General features: G+C 37.2%; 1 protein-coding gene across 1 annotated transcript in view; it reads left to right on the top strand.

Annotated features, from left to right (window-relative positions):
* DPY19L4 (dpy-19 like 4) overlaps positions 1–13,091 on the top strand; it is a gene marked incomplete at its 5' end in the record, with an annotated part of 29,458 nt that overhangs the window by 8,938 nt on the left and 7,429 nt on the right. Inside the window, 9 exons of the mRNA XM_082478999.1 lie at positions 1,131–1,254; positions 1,843–1,977; positions 3,204–3,335; positions 3,423–3,521; positions 4,727–4,800; positions 6,621–6,779; positions 8,454–8,573; positions 9,697–9,817; positions 11,291–11,347. Coding sequence (XP_082335125.1) covers positions 1,131–1,254; positions 1,843–1,977; positions 3,204–3,335; positions 3,423–3,521; positions 4,727–4,800; positions 6,621–6,779; positions 8,454–8,573; positions 9,697–9,817; positions 11,291–11,347 — 1,021 coding nt within the window. The remainder of the gene's footprint in view (positions 1–1,130; positions 1,255–1,842; positions 1,978–3,203; positions 3,336–3,422; positions 3,522–4,726; positions 4,801–6,620; positions 6,780–8,453; positions 8,574–9,696; positions 9,818–11,290; positions 11,348–13,091) is intronic.

Below are 13,091 nucleotides of genomic sequence, written 5' to 3' on the forward strand. Positions count from 1 at the left end.
TATAGGGAGCCTCATTTGGGCAATGAGAGCTTGTGTTCAAGTTCCTGGTTTGTCACCAAATAGCTCTGGGGCTTTCTGTGAACTTGAGAGCACTTGAAAGAAAAGAACTATGGAGGAGCAAAATGTTAGAGATATACCTTTGAAGTTGAACTGTTTGGAAGCGTCTTTTAGGAGTCTGAAGTCATCATGACCGAATCTGTGATTGGTAACTAAAAATACTGTTCATCAAGCTGGTGTGAACAGTGGAAAGTAAGGAGAATGGTGAATAAATCTGTATTTTTTCAACAGCAAAGAAGATTAAACACTTAACAAATTGAAAGGTCCAGTAGTTAAAAAAGCTCCAAATATGCTTCTGTAAGAGGCTTCAGAGGTAAAAATGAAAGGTGATGCTTTCAAATATCTAAATGATAGAGGAGCTTGAGGCTCCTTTTTAAAAGCATAGTAGACACAAAGACTATGTACGTCTGAAACTGATGCTTTTGATCACATTTGAAAGTGTGACTTGTGCTTCTAAGTCACTTTAGCACTTTTTAAAACTTTCTCCTACAGCTCTAATTGTGCAGATACTATCAAGTCATTGAAGACCCTGCTGCTGTTCTGGCCCATGTTCCCCATCCGTCTTTAATCTCTTGTTTTGCTGGGCAGAATTTTCCCTGTAAGACAGAGTATCTGCTGGTACTGCTGCTAAGAGGGAACACTACTTTGGATTCTAAGTATGTTGTGCTCAGCTGCCTAAATCACTTATTTAAAACATATTGTGTGAGAACTGAAAAATGCTATGGCCAAAGAAAGCTCTGTTGTCACAATGCAGGTTGGCAGAAGCAGCATGTGATGCATCCGGCTCACACAGTGTTGTGGTGGGTCAGAAAAGGCTGGAGACAGATGCTTTTTGGCTTCAGTCCTATAAATGCCACCTAGTAAGGAGACCTGCTGAATAAATGAGTAAAGATGGGACCTTCCATGCTGATACTAAATTTGTGATCTGTATCAGCAGCAAAATTGTGTCAGTATTACTTTACACCTAATACAGGAATAGTTTGCTTGCAAGGCCACACTGATAACTAGAAGTTCATTGATATTTTGGTTCTGTAAATCTTTTAATAATTTGGTTTTTCTGTACTTTATTCCAGGACAGATACAACAAGAATTGATCACTCCATACCATCAAGGGAAAATTGGGCTTTGCCATATTTTGCATGTCAAGTAGCAGCTCTCACAGGCTATTTAAAAAAAAACCTAAATTGTTCTGCTGAGGTAAAGCAAAATTAATTTCTTAATAAAGAGTTGCTGGTAGAACTGTGCTCTAGAGTAGTTACCTCTGTCGCTATTGCCCCACTAGACAGAAAACAGCAGATGTTTTGTTTGTTCTTTTCAAAACAGCCACTTGGATTTCACCTCCTCACGTGCAGTTTTTGCTAAGCGACTCGTGCCCTGCCCTGTTATGCCCCCGTGAGGGTTCAGAGAGAACAATGATAATGGTAAAGCTCAATGGTAATGAGCTGTGTGCTGTCTTTTTAAAATAAACTGATGCAGATATTTTCTCACTATGTAAACTATTTTGTTTCTCTTCCTGTTGCTTGGAGAAGATGGTGGTAACTTCCTTTCCCCATCTCTCTGTCAAAGATGTTTCTTCTGATTGGCTTTAAATGTTTTTGAATGTTTCAGTAATTACTTTCTGCCATCTGAGAACATGTTAAATATGTCTGAAGCCAGTATTTTAATTATTTCCTAAAATAATAATTAATTTCCATGGTTTCTGTTTTAATGACCCCTCAGTTACTTAGTGACAGAGATGCATAGGTATGAAATTAATGCTTTTTTTGTTTTTCTTTTTTTCTCTAGAAGTTTTGTTACCTTTTGGTGAGTGCTTCAACGTATACCTTCATGATGATGTGGGAATACAGTCATTATCTCCTGTTTGTCCAGGCTGTTTCTCTTTTTCTGCTAGACAGCTTTGCCCTGGCACAGACAGAGAAGGTATTAAAACTCTTCAACCTGCTGATAGTTGGGGTCTTAAATACAGCCTCAGAGGTGCCTGCCATACATACTGGTCAGGAGCTCCAAAGAGCACAGACTGAGTGATGACTTAAGTGTCTTGCAGCCTGTGTCCAGCTGAAGTGCATGGCATGTCAACTGGGAGAATAAAACTTAAACTCACTCTCTTTTGGCCTACTGTATTTGGGACAGTTTTCCTAACAAAAGGGTCAGAAGCTAAACAAAGCTTCCGACACCTGAAACATCCTTGAAGAGATGAAAGAGTGATGAATGATACTCAGTCATACATCCTTTTTGGCCTAACTGCCTCTTCTTTTCCGTTCCCTATTCACAGCAGGATGGGGCTGACCAAAAACTGCTCTATTGGCTCAGTGCAGTTAAGGCACTCATTTTCACCCTGAATGGCCTGACCTGTACTGATTTAGCCAATAAATAGGCTAGGCAGATGCTGAAGGCCAATTGATTTTTTCAATGCAAGAAAGTATTTGAATTTATTCTGCAAAATGGTTCTTAAAGTGTTTCAACAATAAGGCATTTTTACTCTGCCTGTTGCAATGGTATATATGCTACTTCATACATGTGCCTTCTAGTTTTGTTAGATGTAACTTCCATTTCAAACTGCATGCAATTCTAATTCATCACCTCTTCTTTCAATTGCATTTTTTTCTGTCCCTCAGCAGTGGGAAATGTTTGATCTATTTTAGTTCAAAGCAGGGTCCTTAAAATATAAGGGAGAAGATTTGCATTTTGGTAAAAGTCTAAAGAATCAAGTATCAGGGTTTATAAGATTGTCAGTAACAGTCTGCCTATTCCTGAGATAGGTTAAACAAACAAGGTATTGTGAGGGCAAGGAAAGCGCATGTTTACAGTAGTCTGTTTCACACTGATTGTGTGTTTTCATACTGTTGCATTGTGATTATTGCTTCATGCTGTATCACAGTGAGGTATTGCAGAATGGGGAGACCTTGTACAATACTACTACTTTTGGCATTTTTACAGAATTCTTGTGAAGTAATTGTGCACTAATTACTGAGGCTAATCAGGATCATTTTGATGTGAAATGCTTCCCAGAGCTAAACAGTACTCTGCTAGATCCATTAACCCCCTGATTAACAGAGGAATGGAGTGAGCTATCTACTGCTCTAAAAAGCAAGACATAAATCCACTCTTATTTTATTTTATTGTGTTGTATTTTGTTTTTTCAACAGGTTCATGAAGTATACAAAATCTACTTATTTTCTCTCTTCTTGGGCTACCTTTTGCAGTTTGAAAATTCAGCCTTACTAGTGTCACCATTACTGAGTCTTGTAGCAGCTTTAATGCTGTCTAAATGCCTTCAGGTAACTAGACTCCCCTAACTCTGAGTGTAGTTTTTATTATTTAAACTGAACTCTAAATGATACAGCATTATTAAAATATTTTTTCAGATGAATATGAAAAAAGGTACATTTTTGTCAAGATTGCTGAAAATAATGTACATCTATTTGGTGCTTACAATAACAGTGACACTCAACTTCTTACTAAAGGTAAGATTCCTCTATAAAAAGTGATTCTAATTGCCAAAATCTGAATGGAAAGTTACAGATGTATCTTGGAAAAGTCTTTTGAAGTGTTGCTTATCTTCTTGATCTGAGAGTTCATAGCAAATTGGAGTACTAAAAATTGAGTTATTTTGTATCTATATAAAAAGTGTTTGGCAAATGAAGTAGCTGTTTTTTGTTGGGGTTTTGGTCTTTTGGGCTGAGGTTAAAACATAGTATAGAAATACTCTTTAAAAATCACACTTTAGCTATTTCATAAATGTGGGTTTTGTTAGAACTCGGATGGCCTCTACAAACAGGTCTGAATATTAAAACAGTATTCTTGTGCATGGAGAAGACCTAGTAGCCAGGAACAGGTATGAGTAGTCTCAGGGTAGATGTTAATTTTCAGTTGAATTTCGATGAGAACATGGGAACAGAGACCTTCACTTAGTGTAGGAGTCAGCTAGAAGTTGAGATTACACAATGGGATTTTAGCCTGACCTTGTATTTTGATTAGCAACTCCCTCTTGCTGGTTCTAGTCTTTTACATAATTTGTTATGCTTTTCCTCTATGTCTCAAACTCACCCTGGTTGTGTTAATTGATTTAAAAATAAAGAAGCTAGTGAACCCTAAAAAGTTTGAGAGAATGCTCAGATTGGATTTTTTTTTTTTGTGGCATTCAAACTAGCCTTGCTGTATCTCCATGAAAATAAAACCTAACCTTGAAAAATATGAGTTAAATTATATAGACAGTACACAGAACTTTTGGCTGCTCAAACTATTTATGTGAAGATTACAAATGCTCATAACTTTTGCTAGGCTGCAGTCCTATTGTTTAGTGGAGCAAAATGCAATGTTCTTTGGCTTGCTTGGGTGTAAGTTATGTCTGTTTTTCATGATCCGTTTTACACTGCTCGGTAGTCTTTTGACAATTTATTGATAGCTTTTCACTTGCCCTCCTGTTGGGGTACATGAGCAAAGTGAAGGGAATGGTATTCTCATGGGAACTCTAAAGATAGATTTATTTAAGTGAAGATTTAAAATACTACACCGGTACCTTAATTGGAAAACTTAATCCACTTCGTTAGTTTTAACTAAATCTTAAGTAGTTGATTGTTCCGTGCCATTCTGTAATCTGAATGAAGTGACTATGTGAAAGCTGCTTCCAGCACTGGATAAGATTTTTCTCTGCTAAATTAATTTTCAGATGTTTGTTCCTCATAAAGAAAATGAGCATTTGCTGAAGTTCATTGAAGTAAAACTTGGCTTAAACACAACTAAGTAAGTTTTTAAACTCTTTACACCGTCTAAGATATCCAAACTTCTGAAACTGCTCTGAGAAGTATAAAATTTCAGTGGCTTGTAAGAATTTTGTAAAGGAGTTAGGGAAACAGTTTCTATTTGTCACCTGGTTTTAAGATTGAATTTAAAAAAAGATTCATATACAGAATTTACTTAGGATTTTGAGGTTTCTCAGGCACTTCAATGTTTTTCATGCCTTGGGGTGAAAGCATTTCATAGATTTTTGTTTTCTTTTGACGTTGAAGAGCAAAAACTTTCTGTACCCTGTCTAGTGTTTTTAATAAGACTTGAACGCAAACATAATAGGGTAAAGGCGGTGGTACTAATTTTTTCTAGTCTGCAAAAGAAAGGTCTCTGAAAAGAGTCATGAACTATTGATACTATCTCAAAACAGGGTTGGGTTGTGGGGTTTTATTTTTAGTTTTGTGAGAATAACACCCCAAAAAACCTTCTCTATATTTTGGAAGAAATTAGGACAAGGGACAACTTAAAAGTGAGAAGGAATTGTTGTGACTCTAATAAAAACTGCTTGCGTCTCTAAAAGAGTTGAATGTTGGTCTGCAAGAAGACATCATGGCTACACATTTTCTGGAAAACTTCAAATGCAATATTGGTAAGGATGGAGACACCTTCTGGACCCAAGCCAAGACTTGCAATTCTGTGCAGGAATTGGATCTTTCTTCTGGGAACTGCATCTCTTACAAAACTACTTCACAAACTTTCAGGGGAAGAAGTGGAAAATGACATTACATATAACTGAAATTGTTGGGGAATTTTTGGAAGACAAGATGTAATGACGTTTACTAAAATGCATTGCTTAACACACATACATGCATGTTCTTAAGTGTATTGCAAGAAAAGAAAGGACTGCTTCTGGTCATGATTTCAGTTTATTCAGGTACCAGGTATTACGGATTTTATTTTTTTTCACCCCAGGGACTTGCTACATGTTACTTTCCAGGATGTCAAACTCTGCAATGAAGCCAGTGATTGAGACAAACTGAGTGCAACTGCGCCTAGAAAATTGAGTAACTGTGGGTTGGAATTACGGTTTGCAGCACAAGAGCTTCAAGATCTGTCTCTTAAGGCCAGTTTGGACATGCCCAGCTGTTAATCTTTAAACTGATTCTGTTTAATTGAAAGTGGTTCCGTTCTCTAGTCTTCCCTCAGGGAAAAAGAAAAAGAGGGAGGAAAACAAAACAAAATAAGACAAGAATGCGTGCACGGGATCACAAGCTGCAGCAATTCCAGTTGAGAATACACAATGATAGTGCTTCTTGGCAGAGTATATAGTCTTTCTGCTCATTAATTGAGAAAGAAGAATGATCGAGTACGTTCGGCTACGGAACTAGAATTTCAGTATTAAAGATTCTATTCTTGGCAGTGCCTTGAGCTTGTTTGTGATCTCAGATTATCACTTTCCCTTCTTCATCTCCCCGTTTGGAATGAAGACAAGCATACCCTCTTGCATCAATATCTCTAAAATCTTAATCCGCTGTGACAACGAAATGCTTTGTGGTCCCCATACTGGAGTTATATGGGAGAATGAGGTTTTGTGATATAAAAGTTGTAGTCTGGTCTCTTCAGATCACAGATTCTTTTTTGGAAGATAAGCTTTTACTCTAAAAAGTACTTGCAAAGTGGTTTAAAATGATTAAACCGTAACTTCTCAAAGATTAATTTAAAATAGTTTCCTATAACATGAAGAGGTTAAACTGTGATTGGTTGTGTGCTGTTTTTTTTTTTCTAATCTGTGGTGTATTGTTATTGTTTTTAATGGGATGTTTTTGCCTTACTAGGAATTTTACAATGAATTGGCTCCTTTGTCAAGAATCTCTTCAGGCACCGTCCCAAGACTTTTTTTTGCGACTAACACAGTCATCACTGTTGCCTTTCTATATTTTAGTATTAATTATCTGCCTTTTTTCTGTAACTCAGGTCATTTTTAGGAGAATTTGGTAAGTAACTTATTTACACTGAAAATTAAGAAGTTAAAAATAAGAGGTTCATGGATGTCTAAGTGAATGGTCATGATATTTGTTGCTCCAAAGTTTGTTGCACCGTTGAGCTTGCAGGGTGTGAGCACCAGTGGAAAGGCCCACCAGAGGCTCCTAATGAAAGTTCTTTATTGATGGGCTTCTTGAGCATCCTTCCAGTCAGGGGAGCGAGTTGTCACTGGTTTGTTTCCCCACAGGTGCAATTCCTGCAGAGCTCTGGCTAATGTGTTGTGATATGATTATGTCTTTCCGTTGCCAGCGAGAAAGATACTTTGTCTGTTTTCCCCTTCCAACAGCAGTTATCTGATTGTTGGTAGAAAGTTTGTTTCTCTGTTTTGGGTTTGGGTTGTTTTGGATTTTTTTGAAGTTTACATAAAGGATGAGATGGGTGGAGTTGAGAGGATTTCAGATTTCTAATGCTTCACTGTTTGGGGTTTTTTTTAAAACTCTTGTTTACTGTGATAAGGTCCATCAGCCTTTGCTGCTCAGAACAGAGCTGAAGTAAAGCTGACTCAATTATTTTTAGTTTCACAGTGATTCACAGCTCCGTTGAGAGCACTGCTAGTGGAGCTGTCTGTTTACAGACTAAGAATAGCAACACTGTAGATCCTAGTGTAACTTGTCTTGGAAACTCAATGGATAGGAAATTATCTCTTCCTCCTAGAAGACGAATGGTGCCACTGCTCTGGTATTAGGGAAAATGTCTCGTTTGTCTGCAGCAAAAATCAATAGATTTTTTCAAGGACCAAGACTTCTAATAGATAAAGACTATACTGCTATAAATGAAAATGTTTCTCAGGTTGGATGTGTGACAGTATATTCAAAACAATGAAACAAACTTCTGTTTTTTTTGCTAGTGGTTGAAATAGCTATTTCAGTGACTCTAGTATGCCCAACAGCTTTTTAAAGAAAAGCTTAAAATAAACCTCCCCCCCATTTTTTTTTTTTTTTTAAATTTTGAAGCAGTTAGTATTCTCAAATATTTTTCCATTTGTCATGAGGAGGTTTATTCTAAAATTGTAACCTGAAATCACATCATGGTAGAATAAAATGTTATCTATTGCGTGCCTTGCTATCTCTCTTGTAGAAAGCATTTGTTGTAAGATTTTGGTTATGATTTTTATTTATAATATATTACTAGAATTTATAATAATATGACTAAAACCTGGTTTTGTTATCTTACTTTGTCATAAAAGGGTATACACATTCCATACACAATTCTCATCCTGCAGATTCCATAATTCTTCACCAAGCTAATGATATGAAGAAACTTGGTTAGAATGCACGTGCAGCATGCTTCATCTAAATGTTTGTGGAGTGTGCATGTTCTCAATTAGACTGTCTCTTATTGCTGAATTACCTTAAAATAGGATTTAGGGTCATAGGCAGTGATCCCATTGTATTAATTCACAATCATTGCTCCAGAGAGGTTACAATCTAAAACAAGGGACAGCGGGTACTGATAGATCATTGGTGAAGTAAAAAAAACAAATTAACAGTGCAACAATACTATATGACATGACACAGAATGATCTCAGTATACTGCTGACTTAACGGTCATAAAAGTATTTTTATTGGCACCTTTGCCTGAGATAATGTCTGAATTAAGTGATGTCTCATTTTCTCCAACTGCAGTGGTGAACCACTGAAAGAGACAGTTAAACTTGAGGATGGTCGAATTGGAGAGAGGCCAGAAATAGTTTATCATGTAATTCACACAATTTTACTTGGTTGTCTAGCGATGTGTTTGGAAGGGTAAGTCTGATTTTGATGTATCTCTTTTGAAAGCAACAGAGAGTTCCTAACTGGACGTGATACACCATTCACCCCTTTGAAATTCACCCCTTTTCTGAAATGTATTTGGCATTTAGTGGTACTACTTAGTAGGGGAGAGAGCAAAGATAATTTTGACTCTAAATTGGATACTGGTATGTGGTGAATTGTGCTTGGGCTCTTTAATGTTTTCTCCAAGCTTTAATGCAGCCAAAATCCAAGACACTAATTGAGGCAAATTTTTGTCACTTTCTTTGATATTTAAGTGTAATTTAAGGGTGCTGTAATTCTTTTAATATTGTATTCTAGCAAGATCTTGTGTAGTGTTTTGATGAACAGTGTATGTTCTGGAATATTGGGACATGGAAGATTTCTTAGGCATCTTCTTGTGTCTGGGCTAGCATGAAGTATACCTTTGCTTGGCATGTAAGAAGTAGCAAAACTATTTTCAAAGGTATTGTGTTAGTCCTGACAGCTACAGAAGCTAATAATGTTTGGAAGACGTTACTGTTCTAATCTTGGCCCTCAGCTAAATCAGTGTGAAGGTGGCAGACTTGTGTTTGTGTTACGCTCATCATCCTAAAATTTGAGTATTCACAAATGCTTAAAGTGAGCAGACTGTTGTGTTACCATGTAGTTGTTTTAACTTGACGAGTCTATCCTTAAGAGGCAGACAATACCAGCAAATCATAAATTGCTTATTAAATATTTTCCTTTCCTTTCTTCAGGAACTCCTTTATAGTACAGTGTCTGTACAGCTTTGCTGAATAGCTGCTTTTTATCCTTGCTTGGCTGGAAAACCACAACAGCCAAGTGACTTTACTAGTCTCTCTGTTTTTCTTTCATCCTCCCCTGAACTCTGTGAAGGATTTTGTCATCTTTGACCTTGGATCTTGCTCCTACATCTTGCAGCAGATAATCAGGTGCCTGCTCTTCTGCTAGAGATTTCCTTGGTTTACCCTTCAGTGCCATCAAATTTGATCTCAGATTGCTTGAACATCCAGACTGTGTTTGACATATGAAAAAAAATTTGAATGTTTTTATAAACAACTTGAATACAGAGGCATGTGCAGAGTCCCAACTAAGTTACTGCAATGTTTTTCAGAACAAAATATCTGTGGACACCTTATGTTTGCATGCTTGCTGCATTTGGTGTGTGCTCTCCTGAACTTTGGATGACGCTTTTCAAGTGGCTTCGACTGAAAGCTGTGCACCCAATATTGCTGGTGAGTTGCTGTTGCCAATGTCTTGGGAATTACAGCTAGCAAGCATATAACTTTTCAAACAGCTATTAACGAAGACCTATAGAAGAACCAACTAAAAGAACATGTAGTTTTGTGAGCAATGGATCTCATATAGTCTGTGTTTTCTGTCTTTCATTCTTAATATCATGCTTTCACTTGTTCTCTGGTACCTGGTGATAAAGTTGTGTTCACACTACAGCCTTTCCTTATAAGAAGCAAGGCTGTCTTCATTTCTCTCTTTCACTCATCTATTTAATTGCTTTTAACAAATCTTTGAGACCTCAGGCTCTCTGTCATATTTAGTTGAGATTGGCCAAGGTCACATACTTTTTAGGAGGAGTGCAGGAGTGAAAGTACAGGCATGCGGGCAGGCATCAATATAAGCCTTGTTTCACTAGGAAATGAGGCTAAAAATGTGATAGTTAGGTGTATTTAATTTCTGAGAGTAAAGTTGCTTCATAAAAATGATAATTGGAATTACTTTGCATAAGGTTTGTTCATGTGCAGCCATTATAGAGGAGTGTTGCAATTGAAGATGAGCTTGTGCTACAGTGCAAACAACTCCCCCACTTCCCACCCTAGCTTTGTTCTTAATACGCCGAGAGTTGCTCTGTGCAATTTTTAGCAACTTTGTGCATTTGTTTTATTAACAAAATAAGGATAGGATATTACTTACCTTAATTTCAAGAGGCTTCTAGGACTAAATATTTTATACTTCAACAGAGATTCATTGTCACTTGTGAAAATGCCATACACTGTTATATCAGAAATATTGACAGTGTTCTTCCAATCAAGGAGGGACAATATGTTCATGTACATGGTAAACACATTCCTTTATATACCTCATGCTTACTGCTATATAGATCTGCTTTTTTACTATTACCACAGTAGACATGTTAATAGCTTATTATCAAGATAATGCCTTGCGTGCATTTTTTACCAAATGTTTCCTGTACCACGCAAGCTGTTTTCTCCTTTTTGCAAAGCAAGAATTGTATCAGCTAGAATGATGGTGCACTGAAAAATGGGTTTCTGGGTTTTGCATGTCAGTATTGTTAATCTGAACAAAAGCATCAATAAGATCAGAGGTTTGAAATGCTTGTTTCATACCTTTTTCCCTTTCTCAGATTATCTCATTGCATTTGTTTGTGAGGTGTTTACTTTTCTTCTGTTCACTACATCATGTGCACATTGCATCATTGTTATTTTGAGCAGTAATTAACCATCCCTAATATTGATGGTGACATTATCGTGGGTCAAATAAGTTATTCCATGCTAAATTAGGCAAATTCTTGTTTGTGGAGAGTTTTTGCCTGGTAGAAAACCGCAAAGTTTCACCTACTATCACTCCAAGATTTCAGGCATAAATGTAGCCTAGTTTATGAACAGAATCAACAAATAGTCCAGGGTTGGAGAACGGTCTATAATCTGTTTCTTTTAACATGTATTTTCTAGGCTCTTATTCTGAGTATGGCAGTTCCCACAATAATTGGATTCAGCTTGTGGAAAGAGGTAAAAAAATGTACCTTTGTGGTTTTTATTTTGTAAGTAGGCACAATATGAGACAACATGATGAGCAAATATAATGAAATACACTTGGTGAAATGACATATATATGATGAAATAAAAGCTGTCATCCACTGAAAATGTTTTGTTTTTTTTTAAAAAAAAACTGTTTACATTTTTCAGTATGAGGTATTTGAAAACTGTGTTGTCCCAATCTTGGTTTTAGTGAGAGGGAGTGAGGTGAGATGGAGATAAAATTATGGGAGATCATACGCAAATAATCTGTTTGAAAAGCTTCCATCAAATTATAGTGGAGTTAAATCTTTTGTGTAGAGGTATGTATAACCTACAATACAGGGAAGAAAAGCTACAGCCGTTCCCATGTTTCAAATAAATACTTAGATCTTTATTGCAAGTCACAGACAAACTGGGGGAAAGATTATTTGGAAATTAGTTTTTCAATTTCCATAAGAGCAAAAAATATGGGAAATATCCCATAAAGTTTAAGTCTCTACTATACTGACATAGCTTCAAAATAGTAAGTTTGGATAGTTTTGTAAGAATTCAAATAATTATTTTTAAAAAAGGTATTCAAATATAAAAGCCAGTCTTGATCAACAGTATTTTAACAGATTTTGTAACATCTATCTTATCATAGAAATTTTGGTTGCAGTGTAATCTGGCTCTTTACACATATCTGCCAGAGCAATAGATATTCTTCTGAAAAAAAGCTATGGTTGCTCAAAAGAGTTCTGAAATCTATTACAATAGAGGAAACTACATTAGTTGACCAAAGAATTCTTTTTCAGATTATTTTTTAATAAAAGCAATGTAGGGGTTTGGACTCTAGAGGGCTTCATCCATTGCAGATCCAGCTTTTGCTTTTGAGCAGTGGTGAACAGCTTGCTCTCCGGGTTCATAACTCATCCCTGAGCTTGGAAACTTTGATTAATAGTAACGGGACAGTAAAATGCCTTGAGGCTCTTAGTCTGTTACCGTGGCTATAAATGGCTAAGTGTACAGCTCAGCATCTTTCTGCTTGGCTGCCTTATGACTCAGTCTGGCATAGTCCCTTCACGCACTAGCTTTTCTAAGAGCTGTGATTGATAAGTGAAGCTGGTTCTCCTTGGGGTGGCAGTAGCAGTTTCTCTTTCTGTCATCTCCTGTTCTGGGGACAGTTCAGGCTTATCTGTAGCTTTCAGCCCTGATGTGAACATACGGCAGCTGTTCTTGTGCTACCCTAACATGTCTGGTTGTTGACTGCTATCACTTGACAGCTGAATTGTCCAGGTAATGGAGGTGGAAACTCCTCAGTTAAAAGCAGGCTTCTGTTTCCAGCTGTCTCAAAGAAAGTTGTCCCTTTAGTCTGGCATAACCTGTAAACTTTATCCTTTTCAAAAAGAGCTGGCATCTAGTAGCTTTCACTTAGCATTTACAACAGCATAAACATGCTCCAGCATCTCAAAGCTGGCCAGCTTCTAGTCATGCCTTCTTCGGATAAATGCTCAAAATGGCGCTAGGACTTACAAAATGGCTGGGCCAGCAGTGTGCCCAGGTAGCCAAGGCGGCCAACAGCATCCTGGCTTGTATCAGAAATAGTGTGGCCAGCAGGACTAGGCAAGTGATTATCCCCCTATACTCTGCACTGGTGAGGCCCCACCTTGAATACTGTGTTCAGTTTTGGGCCCTTCACTACAAGACAGACATTGAGGTGCTGGAGCGTGTCCAGAGAAGGGCAATGAAGCTGGTG

Source organism: Vanellus vanellus (assembly GCF_965231255.1).
Source record: "Vanellus vanellus genome assembly, chromosome: 2".
Lineage (NCBI taxonomy): Eukaryota > Metazoa > Chordata > Aves > Charadriiformes > Charadriidae > Vanellus > Vanellus vanellus.